At 42.6% G+C, this 16,039-nt stretch overlaps 1 protein-coding gene across 5 annotated transcripts in view; it reads left to right on the plus strand.

The window, feature by feature from the left end:
- CD84 (CD84 molecule) overlaps window positions 1-14,760 on the plus strand; it is a 29,302-nt gene extending 14,542 nt beyond the window's left edge. For all 5 annotated transcript variants that reach the window (XM_084865923.1, XM_084865924.1, XM_084865921.1 and 2 more), the window contains exons 3-8: window positions 4,117-4,461; window positions 6,834-7,085; window positions 7,657-7,776; window positions 8,383-8,421; window positions 10,468-10,565; window positions 11,176-14,760. In XM_084865923.1, the coding sequence (XP_084722049.1) occupies window positions 4,117-4,461; window positions 6,834-7,085; window positions 7,657-7,776; window positions 8,383-8,421; window positions 10,468-10,565; window positions 11,176-11,244 (923 nt within the window). In that variant the 3' untranslated portion in view covers window positions 11,245-14,760. The remainder of the gene's footprint in view (window positions 1-4,116; window positions 4,462-6,833; window positions 7,086-7,656; window positions 7,777-8,382; window positions 8,422-10,467; window positions 10,566-11,175) is intronic.
- Window positions 14,761-16,039: the final 1,279 nt, after the last annotated feature.

The raw sequence follows: 16,039 nt of genomic DNA on the forward strand, positions 1-16,039 counted from the left end.
TATCTCTCTCCCTCTCCCTTCCTCTCTGAAATCAATAAAAATATATATTTTTTTAAAAATAAATATGAGGCTCCTTGTTCAAATACTATGAAGAATTTCAAGGTAGCACAGCATCATTAAACCAAATTCAGGGTCTCTCTGAGCTCAGTGTTCTGTGTGATCACAAACCAAATCTGGGACATCCAGAGACTCAGGCTGGGACCCTCCCCATGTCCCTCTACCTGATGTCATTAGCCCAATGGAACAGTTTACCTGGAAAGAATTCATGTTCAAGAGAATGAATTTTGGTAAACTATGACTCTGTCCTCTGAAAGCAACTTTAGTTTCTGCTTGGTCCCCCAATGGCGTGTTCCTGTGTGTTTTGGATTTTTTTTGTTGTTTTTTGTTTTAATATATTTTATTGATTTTATTTTACAGAGAGGAAGGGAGAGGGATAGAGAGTTAGAAACATTGATGAGAGAGGAACATCAATCAACTGCCCCCTGCACACCCCCTACTGGGAGTGTGCCCGAAACATGCCCTTGACTGGAATCGAACCTGGGACCCTTGAGTTCGCAGGCCTACACTCTATCCACTGAGCCAAACTAGTTAGGTCTGTTCCTTGTGCTCTTACCACACATCACATTGAATGCAGTACTTGTCTACCTGTCTGTCTTTACCAGGACTGCAGCCATGTTCTTTTCATCCCTGGGTCCCTAACACAGCATCTGGCACATAGATAGCACTTCATGTTTGTACAATAAATGGGGGTCCTTCGTCTCTCGAGCCCCCCAGGGCCCTGTTTCATGTCCTTCCCTAACTGAGTCATCAGGCCTTGCCTGCGGTGGTCTTCCTCAGAGGAAATGTTGGTTGGTCTGAAAGAAAAGAGGTTTATATTTGCAGGGTCCGGGTTCATTCAGGAACTGCTTACCGGTGAGGACAAAGGTGGCCTTAGTGAGACAGGTTAAAAATCCCTTTGCTTAAAAAAAAAAAAAAAAAAAAAAAAAAAAAAAAAAAAAAAAAAAAAAAAAAAAAAGATAGATAGATAGATATATAAATTGATTTTAGAGAGGATAGGAGAGAGAGAGAGAGATAGGAACATCGATGATGAGAGAGAATCATTGATCAGCTGCCTCCTGCAGGCCTTCTACTGGGGATCAAGCTTACAACCAGACATGTGCCCTGACCAGGAATCGAACCGTGACCTCCTGGTTCATAGGTAGATACTCAACCACTGAGCCACATTGGCCGGGCCCTTTGCTTTTATGACACTTCAAAATGACCTGTAGTCTGAATGACCTTTATTCTTGCACTCTTTATGCCAAGCCCTGGATAAATTTTAGGATTAGCCTTAACCCACTTAAGTGGAAAACTTACATGCTGCTCTTTGGGGCTCACCTGCAGCCAGTATTCATCAGAGGAGCACTGTTCTTGTTTACGACTGATACTCTGACTAATGGGTCAGTGCCTGTGTCTGTTGGTTTTTTAAACATTTGTAATATAATCTGTAGTGGGTCAAAACACTATTTATTACTAAATAGAGCTCAGTGAAAACAAAAAAGCAATGAGAGAAGAGGAAAAGGTGAGAAAAATAACATCTTATAATTATATTGCTTTTTGTTTCACAAATTATGTATTAAATCAATTTATTTTATTAGGTGATGGAGGGAAAGAAAATAAACCTTTAATTCTTTTTTTCCCTCTCATGTTAGATTTTTAAAATATTCATTCTTGCTCTGACTGGTTTGGCTCAGTGGATAGAGCATAAGCCTAAACCAAAAGGTCCCAGGTTCGAATCTGATCAAGGGCATGTACTTCGGTTGCATGCTTCTCCCTGACCCGGGCCCTGATCGAGGCTCATACAGAAGACAGCCATTCAATGTGTTTCTCTCACATTGATATTTCTCTCTGTCTTTCCCTCTCTCTTCCACTCTCTCTAAAAATCAATGAAAAAAGCCAAAACAGGTTTGGCTCAATGGATAGAGCGTCGGCTTGGGGACTGAAAAGTCCCGGGTTCGATTCCCGTCAAGGGAATGTACTTTGGTTGCGGGCATATGCCCAGTAGGGGGTGTGCAAGAGGCAGCTGATCGATGACTCTCTCTCATTGATGTTTCTAACTCTCTATCTCTCTGCATTCCTCTCTGTATAAAATCAATAAAATATATTTTTTAAAAATAAAAAATAAAAATAAAAATAAATGAAAAAAATGTCCTCGGATGAGGAATAAATAAATACATAAATAAATACACTCATCCTTCAGCTTTTACTAGAAAGTGTTCCTGAATTCCCAAAACAGAACTAGTTCCTCTTGTTATTCTCTCCCAACCACCATAATACTTACTTGTTTTATATTTAACCCTTTGTGGTTACCTCATCCCCATTGGCCTCTTTATTTAACTGTTACATCCTAGAAGTAGGAAGTATATCTATTTTTGTTCATCATTGTATCCCCAACTCCTTATTTACATTATTCTGTAATCTTCCATCAACAGTTTGTCTCCTCGCCTTGGTGTGTTTTTCCTAATGCTTAAAAGAGTAGTTTGCTCAACAAACATTCATATTACAGATTATACTAGAGGCCCATTGCATGAAATTCGTGCACGGGAATGTGTGTCCCTCAACCCAGCCTGCACTCTCTCCAATCTGGGACCCCTCGAGGGATGTCTGACTGCCCGGCAGTCAAACAGCCCTCTCACAATCCAGGACTGCTGGCTCCCAACTGCTTGCCTGCCTGGCTTCCTGATTGCCCCTAATCACTTCAGCCTGCCAGCCTGATCACCACCTAACCACTCCCCTGCCAGCCTGATTAATTTCTGCCTGCTCCCCACCAGCCTGATTGCCCCTAACTGCCCTCCCTTGCAGGCATGGTCACCCCTAACTGTCCTCCCCTGCATGCATGGTCACCCCTAACTGCCCTCTCCTGCTGGCCTGGTTCCACCCTCCCCCCCCAACTGCTCTCCCCTACAGGCCTGGTCGCCCCCAACTTTCCTCCTCTGCTGGCTTGATTGCCCCCAACTGCCCTCCTTTGCAGATTTGGTCTCTCCCAACTGCCCTTCCCTGCTGACCTGATCACCCACAACTGCCCTCCTTGCAGGCCTGGACCCTCCCAACCACCCTCCCCTACTGGCCATCTTGTGTCCACATGGGGGCAGCCATCTTGTGTGTTGGAATGGTGGTTAATATGCATATTACTCTTTTATTAGGATAATAAACGCCTGCCACAGTATCTGAAACAAAGCTGACCTTGAATAAATATGTGCATTCATTCATAAATGTGTGAATGAATAAATGAACTTTACTTCAGAAGTTGTTCCAAGACATTCTAGGCAACACATAAGTGAAATCCATTTATCACTTTATTCCAGAAGTATTTACTAACCATGCACTGTGTGTCAGGTACTCTTCCTGGACTGAAGATACAATAGTTAATAAAAAAGATCCCCCAGCCTTAACTGGTTTGGCTCAGTGGATAGAGCTTCGGCTTGTGGACTGAAAGGTCCTAGATTCAATTCCGGTTAAGGGCATGTACCTTGGTTGCAGGCACATCTCCAGTAGGAAGTGGAAAGGAGGCAGCTTATCGGTGTTTCTCTCTCATCGATGTTTCTAACTCTCTATCCCTCTCTCTTCCTCTCTGTAAAAAATCAATAATATATATATATTTTTTAAATCATCAACTTAGGGAGTATTTACTCCATAACACTGTACCTGCCAGGAATAGAGGCATAAATGTAACTTTTGCAAAGACCACAGGAGCCATCTCAGGCTCTTGCCCCAACCCTTCCACTTCTTGGACATCTGATATTGGGAAAGAAAGACATTCGCTATCTCAGACCTCATGGAGACTTATGTTCCTTCTAACCTCAGAGTCTGTAAGTCTAGATAAACATGTTTTTAATTAAACAGATCCCTGGAGATTCACTGGGAAACTTCATTTTTGAATGATAATCCTTTAGAAAATGTATCCATCATAACCTATTAAATATGTCTACGGTAGAATGCTAAAACAGAAAGGCACCCTCAAGAAACTGGATAACCTGTATCCATGGGAGCTCCTAAGGGAGACTCCAGCCTGGGGAGACAGGGAGCTCTGAATGTTGCAACAGCCAAATGGCCACAATTTTTTATTTATGTCCTCAGGTCTGGAAGCAGCTGAAAGCAACACAAACATCCTCACAGTGAATGGGATTCTGGGGGAGACAGTTACTTTCCCTTTAAATATCCAAGACGTACAGCAAGTTACCATCATTAATTGGAGAAATTCCAAAACATCTGTTGCTGTTGTAGTGGCCCACTCAGACAAACCCCCACAAGTCCTTGTGACCCACCAATACTATAATCAACGAATAAGTGTCTCGAGTCAGAACTACAACCTGGAGATGAGCAATTTGAGGATGGAGGATTCAGAGACCTACAAAGCTGACATAAATACAAACAACTCCAAAAAGGAGACATTCACCAGGACCTACAAACTTCAAGTGTATCGTAAGTCGTGGGAAGATAAAGGGCTTGTTTTCTATTTTTACTTGGCAAATTTGCTATTATAGAACAACTGTACTTCTGACTACTGGGTTCCCTAAATCATTTCATGCTTATAAATAAGCATAACTATATTAATACTTTTCAAGAGGGTTTGGATTTGCTTGTTTTCAGCAGTGTAACCTTCTATCAACAGTTTGGCCCATGGCCTTGTTTTTATTCTCTATAAAAAGTGAAAAATCATACCATTCCCTTCCCATAGTTATTGTGAGGACCCCATGTGAGCTAGCGTGTGCAAAGGACTTCAGAAAACTTTTCATTTGAAATAATTACAGGTGCATAGAAAGGTGTAAAGACATGTACAGGAATGTTCTGTGTCCACTGTACCCAGTCTCTCCCAATGGTAACATCTTATATAACTACTAGAGGCCCAGTGTATGAAAATCATGCACGGGGGAAAGGGGTATCCCCTCAGCCCAGCCTGTACCTTCACCAATCTGAGTCCTCTCTGCGGATGTCCAACTGCCGGTTTAGGCCCGATCCCCAGGATCAAGCCTAAACTGGCAGTCGGACATCCCAAGGGTCTATTAGGTTTTATATAGAGAGATAGTTTTAATATCAAAACCAGGAAATTGGCATTTGTGCAACAAATAGAGCTTACTTTATATTTCACCACTTACACAGGCACTGATTTATGTGTGAGTGTATATGTTGCTCTGTGCAATTTATTTACATACTAGAGGCCCAGTGCACAAATTCATGTGTCAGTGGGGTCCCTTGGCCTGGCCTGTGCCCTCTCACAATCCAGGATCCCTTAGTGGATGTTGGACTTCCAGTTTTGACCCAATCCCTATAGGCCAGGCCGAGTGACCCCATCAGTGCACGAATCCATGCACCGGGCCCCTGGTATGCATATAAAATCTTTAGTTAATCTTTTCTTGCCCTCCCTCTGCCCCCTTTTTCTCTGAGATTCATCAGTCTGTTCCATGTTTCCATGATTGTGCATTGAGTATCTGCCCCCCTGGTGGTCAATACACATCATAGCTAATGGTTGAATGGTCACTTAGGCTTTTATATATACTAGACACCCTGTGTACAAATTCGTGGACAAGTGGAGATCCCTCAGGATGGCCTGCAGGGATCAGGATAAAACCTACAATCCAATGTCCCCTGCCACTCCTGCCTGCTGCTCCCACTCATCCCGGCCCCAAGCACCTGCTGCAGGCTTGCACCCAGTCACAACAATGTGAATTAAACTGTACAATTAAAACTGCACAATGTGAATTAACTGTACAATTAAAAATGGTTAAAATCCTAAATGTAATGCCATGTATATTTTATCACAATACACTTTTGTAAATTAAAAACAAATGGTTATACATATGATTTCATTCTTGGGCATTTATCTCAGAGAAACAAAATCTTATTTCAGGCAGAAACTTATTTCAGAGCAGCTTATTGCAATAACTTTAAGATGTTTGTGTTCATCCCTTTATACATTTAGTTGCAACTTTGCTGAACTGGATAGTGGCTTTCAAATACTGGAAGAATATTTTCTAATTTTTTAATTTTATTTTGTTCTTTTGCTATTCACAATGAAATGGCAATAGACGCTTTTAAGTTTAATCTTATTTAGTAACCTTTCCTTCTTTGCTTTCTTAAACTGAGAGCAACTATCAACAAGGCAATAACTCAAGTCCAAGTTTGTAGCATTTGCCAATTCCTGTGGTATAAATACTCCCATTATGGCTGATTTTTTTAATTAATTTTATTCAGGTGACATTGGTTAATAACATTATATGAATTTCAGGTGCACAACATCTGTATACAATATTGTGTGTTCACATCCCAAAGTCTTGTTTCCTTCCATAACATATTTGACCCCCTTTTCCCTGTCTTCCCCTTTGGTAACCTCTATTCTGATGTCTGTGCCTAAGTTTTTGTTTTGTTTTGTTTTGTTTTGTTTTGATAGTTTGTTTATTACTTTTAGTTTTATATTTCACATATGAGAGAAGTCGTATGGTTTTGTCCTTTTACATCGGATTTATTAACATTATACCTTCAAGATCCACCCAAGGTGTTACAGATACATTATTTTAAGACATGCAGAGTTGGAAAGACTTTGCACATCATTACAAGAGACAGATATGTAGATATAAGTAACTTTTAGAGCATAAATAATGGTAAATTGTCAAAAAAAAATTAGAAAGTGATGAGTTTTGAGTATTCAGTTTGTTTTTAATATCGTTTATTTTGTTGGAAGATTTTACACATTGCTTTTACATGATGACTGTGTTTAATAAACATTTGAAAAATAAATTAACATAGCAATTGGCCCTTACAAGCTGGTATAGGCTAATATGTTTCTCCCCTCATAGGTAGACTTGGGAAGCCGAAAATTACTCAGAGTTCAATGGCATCTGAGAACAGTACCTGTAATGTCACACTGACATGCTCCGTGGAGAAAGAAGAAAAAAATGTGACATACAGGTGGAGTCCCACGGGGAAAGAGGGTAGCGTTCTTCAAATCTTCCAGATTCCCCAAAACCAAGAGCTGATTTACACCTGTACCGCCTGGAACCCCGTCAGCAACAATTCTGACTCCATCTCTGCCCAGCAGCTCTGTGCAGGTAACCGGCTCTGTCCATCTTCCCTGGAGTCCTACACATCACTCTGGAGAGCTGTCAGGCCTGACTGAGGGCCTCATTCTCCAGACCAAAGTGCCTCCCTCATGCTAGGCCTGGTCCCAGGGGCATCTCCTCCCAGGAAGCCCTGGAAACCAGTCCACATCAGAGGGATGATCCCTGCTTCTGTTTCCTTTTTTCTTTTCTTTTTTAAATATATTTTATTGATTTTTTACAGAGAGGAAGGGAGAGAGATAGAGTTAGAAACATCAGTGAGAGAGTCACCGATCAGCTGCCTCTTGCACACCCCCTACTGGGGATGTGCCCGCAACCAAGGTACATGCCCTTGACCGGAATCGAACCCGGGACCCTTCAGTCCGCAGGCCGATGCTCTATCCACTGAGCCCAACCAGTTTCAGCTTCCTTCTGTTTCTAACCCTGACTTTCCATAGCAGAAAGTATAGTTTCCCTCCCGGGGAGGGTCCCCGGTTTGGACAGTGCCCCTGGAATGTGGACAAGCCTGCCCAGCATCTGGGGCCTATTTTCTGAGTTGTCTCACTGCCTCTTTCATCTCCAGATAGCGCCATGAGCATCCATATGCACCACGCGGGGTGGCTGAGCGGACTGGTTGTGCTCTTTCTGGTGATACTCATCCTTCCTGCAGTGCTTGTGTTCCTGTTTTGGAAGAGAGGACGAGGTAGGATTCTCCCTGGGATGGGAGTCATGTAGCCGAGGTGGTGCAGAGAGGCTTCTGTTCCAGGGAATCAGCATTTCTACAATCCCCACCCACCACCACACAAGCTCCCGGACTGGTGGCCTGACTGTATGGGATCCCTCTGAATGCTCTTCAGAATATGTTCATGGGATCACCAGTATCTATAAAGGTCCCAGAGCTTGGGTTCAAGTTCTGCACCCCCATTAACAAGCTGTGTTTCACTAGACATGTATCTTTACCTCTCCGGCTCAGTGCTCTTACCTATGAAGTAAGGCTTGGATTAGAGGGTCTTCAATGCCATCATATTTTTTACTTTGGAGAGTCACTGAGGAACATGTACTAATTTGGTATTCCATGGATGTCACTAGATTCTTCCAGATCCCTCTGGATTCTCCTGTAATTTGTGCTATTTTCAACTCAGAAAGCCTGACCTTAGCACCCTAGGGGGAAATTACACCATCCTATTCCTCCTAACCCCATAGCCTCCCAGAATCTCCCCTTCACCCAAATCAGAAGAAGAAGCCCGGATGTAGAGAGGCTCTCCCTCTGCTTCCAGGTTCTTGACTCTCCTTTGATCTGATTCCTCAGATTCCTCCTTCAAGATCCTCAAGAGTAAGAAGAAAACTGGTAAGTTTTCAGCCACATGTTTCTCTGGATGACTATTGGGAGAGACGAATTCAGAGAGGCTGAGGCTAAGCTTGTGCTTTGCAGACAGTCTGGGGCCAGCAGGTCAAATTCGCAGCCCGCAGGCCGCATGCCTTGTTTATTTGGCCCGTGTTCGCCTTTGAGTTTGACATGCTTGGTCAGGGGTCAAGGTCCCAGTTTGACCACTTATCAGCTACCAATTATTTTATTGTTGTGAGTCTCACTATAAAATATGCATAGTAATGGGTTAAGAGGAATACCACATATAAAACACTTGTCTGGTGCCTGACACGTAGTGAGTACTCAGTCAATGTCAGCTACCATTCTTACCATTGATAGGCCCCATGATAAGGAGCTTGGCCTCATGATGAGAAGTCACACAATCTGCTCAGGACATAGGTGATCTTCCGGGTTCCTTAAAAAAAAAGACATTTGTCTTCAATACTTTACAGCAAACATGTCACACTCGCAGCCCATCGGCCACATGTCTCGTTTATTTGGCCCATGTTAGCCTTTGAGTTTTTTTGGTTTTTGTTTTTGTTTTAATATATTTTATTGATTTTTTACAGAGAGGAAGAGAGAGGGATAGAGAGTTAGAAACATTGATGAGAGAGAAACATCTATCAGCAGCCTCTTGCACACCCCCTACTGGGGATGTGCCCGCAACCAGGGTATATGCCCTTGACTGGAATCAAACCCTGGACCTTTCAGTCCACAGGCTGACATTCTATCCACTGAGCCAAACCGGTTTCGGCTAGCCTTTGAGTTTGAAATTCTTATCTTACAGCCTCGGGAAGGAAGAAGGACTGTTTTGTTTTTTTTATCTATAAGTGAGACAAGAGGACACTCAGTCTAGCTTACTCACCAAGTCTGAGGCAGGGGCTGGAAGGACTAAACTCTGAAATGTTGGATCCCTCTGAGATTGCTCAACTCAGATCTGTTCAGTGTGGTATGTTAGTGCCCTTGAACATGAAGACTCTAAATTCTAGACGTATCTTTTCAACTTGATCCTAAAATGTCCCACGTTAGGAGCAAAGAAAAGTGGTACGCTAAAATGAGTGCTTCCACCAGCCCGTAATTTATTAAAAGTAGAGACAAGTCTCTCCTGTCTTTGCTTCTCTATAGCTTCACACAGAGTCTGGCACATAGAGGGAGCTCAATAAGTGTTTGGCTGTGTGAGCCAGTCAAGCAAGCCACAAATGTTTGTGGAGCATCTGCAATGTCCTTAACATTGAGGCAATAACAATAATGTATGAACCAGATGATTCCAACACAGTATGCAACTAGAGAGTCTCAATCTAGTAGAAAAACCAAGACCTTCTCATTAAAAAAAAAATAGCTAGCCATGCAAGGCAGGCAATGCTAAGTGCCAGAAACACTATGAAGACCCTGGTAGAAGAGCTACTTTGACTGCCCTCACAGAGATTGAAGAGAGTCTCTTTAGCCTAATGTGGACTCTAGAATAGAAAAGAATTCCCGCTGAGCTCTGGGTGAGGCTTGAGCTGAGTGCCTCCCATAGCACCTGTAATCCCTAGAAAAGGGAACGACAGTCCAAACACCCAAACATCCATCTCAAGAGGATGGGAGCCATTTATCCTCTTAGAGCTTATTTATTCATCTTAAAAAGAAAATTTTAGAGTAAACCATCTCTAAAAAGTCAGCCACCTTTTAGTTTTGGTTTTGTGTGTGTATGTGTGTGTTTGCTGTTGTTTTTTTAATCCTCACCCAAGGATATTTTTCCATTGATTTTTTTTTTTTTTTTTTTGGTGGGGGGGAGTGGAGAAAGAGGGGAAAAAGAGAGAAATATCCATGGGAGAGAAACAGATTGATTGGTTGCCTCCTGCATGAGCCCCGACCAAGGTCTGGGCAGGGGAGAAGCCTGCAACTGAAGTACATGCCCTTGACCAGATTCCAACCTAAGACCCTTCGGTCTATCAGCCAATGCTCTCTCTATTTACTGAGCCAACTCGGCTAGGGCAAGTCATCCACCTTTTGCATACTGTGTTTCTATCTTTATTTGTGACACAGATGATGTCTCAAAGAACACAATATACACATGTGTCACGGCTCCAAAGGATCCTCAGCCAGCAGAGCTCAGAATCTACGATGAAATCTCGCTGTGTAAGGTGAGCTGATGCGACTCACGGATCTTCACCAGCACTCCCAGGACAGGGAGTCACTGGTGGCCTAGCCAGAAGCCACAGGCAAGAATCTGGAAATACCATATCAGGATTCTCTCTGAGGACAGGAATGTGGTCAATTGTGAGCCTATGGCCCTGAACTCTCATGTGGGAGTGTGGCTCAAGGTTAGATGAGAATCATGATTAAGAGTGAAGCACCCTCTTCAGGGGACAAGCTACAAGAGAGCCTCTCATGTGAGGTGAGGGCTGTTCCATGTGAACAGGTTGCTAAGGGGGCTCCAAGGTCACAGAGTTGAGAGAGGTGCCCTTGAACTCGATTAACTTGCCTGGCTGCAGCGGCAGCTTAGGTTCCTCAGGCTCAGTCACTCTGTCCCACACCCACTAACTCTGCTTTTTTTTTTCTGGGTGAAAAAGTTGATGACCTAAAGGCTTCCAAATGTGATTACTGGAGCAAAGGGCAAGGCCCTGCTACCCCAGATTCCCTCAGGGCATCTCCCCGCCCATTAGCACAACTCCCCTGGGTCTCTCACAGGAACTAGAACTCTCCAGCAGCACCTTCATGTTAACATGTCCTCTCTCTCGCTCTTGGGCACAGATGGACAAAACCGTCAGCACCCAGGACAGAAAACCTCCTGGGATTCCAAGGTATGAATCTGTGATCTAAGCTGCCAGACAGCATCCTCTCCACGGAAACTGAACTATAACCACAGATAACGGCAGATACCCTGGACCCAGACTTCCTCTGCCCAGATCTTGCCTGAAGATTGCAAACCTGAAGATTGCAAACTAGCCACACACCCCGTATGAAAAACAGGAAGCCCGCTGCTGCTGGACATAGCTTGTGCTTAGATAGGCAGACAGACATGTGCCCGTTCTGAAATGGGTGAATTCCCTCCCTTGGCACAGTGCTTTCCGATCTTCTTCACATCACAGCACCTGTAGAAAATGTTTTTATGGCACAATGACGTAAACCATCAAGATTGCTCATGTCTGCAGGCTGCCTGTGGCTAGTGGCCTCTGGTGATTACAGGTGGTGGCCCTTCCCCGCAACTCCAAACACAGAGAGGACCTGTGTGGCTGGAGGTGCTGTAACATGCCGTGGCACACCAGCAAGGATGCTCTGCTTACACTCAACATACATGAGGAGCCTTGGCTCATGGCTTGGGGGAATTAGGCAAAGGCCCCCTTTTTCCCTAAGGCAGATGCAGCCCCTCCCCCAAGTGCATGGCTTGGTAAGGAGAGAGTGAGCTGCATGCATTTCAGCCTCCACTTGCCCCCTTTACCCAGGAACCTTTGTTCATGTACAATTGGCTGGCCCAGCGCAACCATACATGACGGCACAGCATGAGAAGTCGTCAGCGCCTGGCTCCCCAAACACTGCTGGAAAATGCACTTTCTGTGGGGTTCCAGCGTGCTGGGGCGTTTTTGTTCAGGCCTTACTTCAAAGGCTTCATCAGACTTTCTTCCCAGCCAAGCTTCCCTTCCGTATCACTCTGTGATGGTTAACTTTAGGTGTCAACTCGGCAGGGGCAAGGGTGCACAGATATTTGGTCAAATTTTACTCAAATGCATCTGTGAGGGTATTTCTAGATGAGATTAACATTTGATTTTTTGTAGACTTAGTAAAGCACATTAATCCTGCTTTCCTGGTTGGGCATCACTAAATCCACTGAAAGCTTGAATAGAATAAAAAGGTGATGTAAGGGAGAATTTATTCTCTCTCTCTCTCTCTCTCTCTCTCTCTCTCTCTCTCTCTCTCTGTCTCTGTCTCTGTCTTTGAGCTGGTACATAGGTCTTCTTCTGCCTTTGCACTTGGACTTACACCATTAGCTCTCCTGGCTCTCAGACTCAGTCTGGAACTATATATAAGGTGACCAGATGTCCCGCTTTTGGCGGGACAGTCCCGATTTTTAACAATTTGTCCCGAATCCCCCAGCATTTTTTTTGGAAAGAATGCACTATAAGCTAGGGAATGGTAGGAGAACAGGAAGGGAATATATGGTTTTCGGCGGCCATGTGGCTATGTAGCCAGGATATGAGTTTTATATTACTTTTGTTAATTTTATAATGTTAAACTTTAATAATAACAAATAATTGTTGAGAGCTGATTGTCAAGAACTGCTTATCAAAGTTCGCAATGTTTTTTTTGTCCATACTTCCTAAAGCAATCTATAGGTTCAATGCACTCCCCATTAAAATACCAACGACATATTTCACCGACCTAGAAAGAACTCTCCAAAAGTTCATTTGGAACAATAAAAGACCCCGAATAGCCACAGCAATCCTGAGAAAGAAGAGTAAAATAGGAAGGATCTCAATACCAGACTTCAAACTATATTACAAAGCCACTGTTCTCAAAACAGCCTGGTACTGGCACAAGAACAGACATATAGATCAATGGAATCGAATCGAGAACCCAGATATCAACCCAAATCACTATGCTCAATTAATATTTGACAAAGGAGGCATGAATATACAATGGAGTCAAGACAGTTTCTTCAATAAATGGTGTTGGGAAAATTGGACAGACACATGCAAAAGAATGAAACTAGATCACCAACTTACACCATTCACAAAAATAAACTCAAAATGGATACAGGACTTAAACATCAGACAGGAAACCATAAAAATACTAGAAGCATCCACAGGCAGCAAAATCTCAGATGTATGCCAAAAGAACTTCTTCACTGATACTACCCCTAGGAAAATAAACAAATGGGACTACATCAAAATAAAAAGCTTTTTTACAGCAAAAGAAACCATCAACAAAACAACAAGAAAGCCCACTGTATGGGAGAACATATTTGCAAATGATACCACTGATAAAGGTTTAATCTCCAACATCTACAAACAGCTTATACAACTAAATAAAAGGAAGATGAATAATCCAATTAAAAAATGGGCAATGGACCTAAATAGAACATTTTCAAAAGAAGACAGAAGGAAGGCCAAAAGGCACATGAAAACATGCTCAAAGTCACTAATTGTCCGAGAGATGCAAATCAAAACAACAATGCGGTACCATCTCACACCTGCCAGAATGGCCAACATCAACAAATCAACAAACGACAAGTGTTGGCGAGGTTGCGGAGAAAAAGGAACCCTCGTGCACTGCTGGTGGGAATGCAGACTGGTGCAACCACTGTGGAGAACAGTGTGGAGTTTCCTCAAAAAACTGAAAATGGAACTCCCATTTGACCCAGTAATCCCACTTCTAGGAATATATCCCAAGAAACTAGAAACACCAATCAGAAAGGATATATGCACCCCTATGTTCATAGCAGCACAATCTACAATAGCCAAAATTTGGAAACAGCCTAGGTGCCCGTCAGCAGATGATTGGATCCAAAAACCATGGTACATCTACACAATGGAATACTATGCTGCCATAAAAAAGAAGGAATTCTCATCATTTGCAGCAACCTGGATGGAATTGGAGAACATAATGCTGAGTGAAATAAGCCAATCAATGAAAGAGAAACACCACATGACCGCACTCATTTGTGGATAATAAAGAACATTATAAACTGATGAACCAAAAGATAGATGTAGAGACAGTATATCAACAAGTAGACTGTCAAATTACAGCGGGGAGGGGAGGAAGATCTGGGGGAGATAAATAGATCAACCGAAGGACTTTTATACATGCATATAAGTACAACCAATGGACACAAAACTCTGGGGAGGGAGGGGTTGTGTGGGAGGGAGGGAGGGGGGCAAAAAAAAAATCAATAAAATATATTAAAAAAAAATTTTTTTTTAAATAAAAATAAAAATAAAAAACCACAATGAGGTATCACCTCATACCTGCCAAAAAAAAAAAAAAAGAGAGAGAGAAATATGCCAAAGAATAAAATAATACTATACATAATTTTTTATTTATTATATTTGTAAATTGTACTTACGTTGAAATTTTAAAATATATATTACAATACTATTTTTGTGTTCTCTGAAAATTTTTGTTGCTCCATATAGACCAAATTTTTAATCAAGAACTCCCCCCACATCCCCCAGACAATGGTATCCCACTTTACCAATGTTAAAATCTAGTCACCTTAATTATATACTATCGCCACTCCAGCTTGCCGACTACAGATCTTGGGATTTCTCAATCTCCGTAACTACATGAGCCGACTCCTTACTACAACTACCCTGTTCCCCCGAAAATAAGACAGTGTCTTATATTAATTTTTGCTCCCAAAGATGCGCTAGGTCTTATTTTCAGGGGATGTCTTAGTTTTCCATGAAGAAGAATATGGTACACATTTATTGTTAAATGAAAATAAAGGAAATTTATTACCTGTATATGGTACGGTAGTACGGTAGTTGTCAACACAAATCAGACAAACTGTGAATCCTACAGTATCAAGAATTTACTCATTTATTCAATGACAATCATGTCATCATCTTCTGGAACATCATCATAACAATCCAATTCCTGAATTTCCTGGTGAATTTCTTGTGACTCCATTTCTTTCAGAATCAGTGGACCAAATCTCTCATGTTTAGCAATAGCATTCTGAGACAGAGCCTAGGGGGAGCCTTATTTTCAGGGGATGCCTTATATTTCACTCAGAAGGAAACCCGTAAGTAGGTCTTATTTTCGGAGGATGTCTTATTTTTGGGGAAACACGGTAGTTCTCATTGTCTGCAGAATCACACAAACACACAATGCAAGTAGCCTCAGGACCAAGAAGCCATGCCCGGTACCCCATTCTCCAAAAGGAAATGACAAGTTATCTTTCTAGCACTTTAGGGGAACTAAGTGCAACGCAACCATCAAAACAAGAGACTTGCAACAAGCAAAATCTTTCTCAAGCAGGAACTTGAGAGATGATGCTGCAGATTGTGCAACTAGGCCCACCCCAGTTCCCAAGGCTCCACCCAGAGAGCACAGAGTTCAGCTCAAGGTTAGGTGCTCCCTCCCTTTCCCCTTCCGCATCTGAGCGGAACACTCAAGTGAGTATTTGAAACATTGCTCCCCTACGAGCTAACAAATATAACCAGCTAAATTTTTTTTAAATATATTTTATTGATTTTTTACAGAGGAAGAGAGAGGGCTAGAGAGTTAGAAACATCGATGAGAGAGAATCATCAATCAGCTGCCTCTTGCACAACCCCTACTGGGGATGTGCCCGCAACCAAGATACAAGCCCTTGACAGGAATCGAACCTGGGACCTTTCAATCTGCAGGCCCACGACGCTCTATCCACTGAGCCAAACCGGTTTCGGCACAAGCTAAATCTTAAATGCCCACAAACAACCCCAGACTGCACAGAAAATAATAATAATAATAATAATAATAATAATAATAATAATAATATAAACTGCATTTAGGCAGAAGGAGGATGTTAGTCCTAGGGAATGGACCCATAAACCCCCTCGCCCTGACTGTCTTTAGCACTTTGTTGGGGCTACAAGGCCCCCAAAGTATGAGATGAGTGTAATGTCTGTCCTGG

The sequence above is a fragment of the Pipistrellus hanaki genome, assembly GCF_964339955.1.
Source record: "Pipistrellus hanaki genome assembly, chromosome: 18".
Taxonomy (NCBI): Eukaryota; Metazoa; Chordata; class Mammalia; order Chiroptera; family Vespertilionidae; genus Pipistrellus; species Pipistrellus hanaki.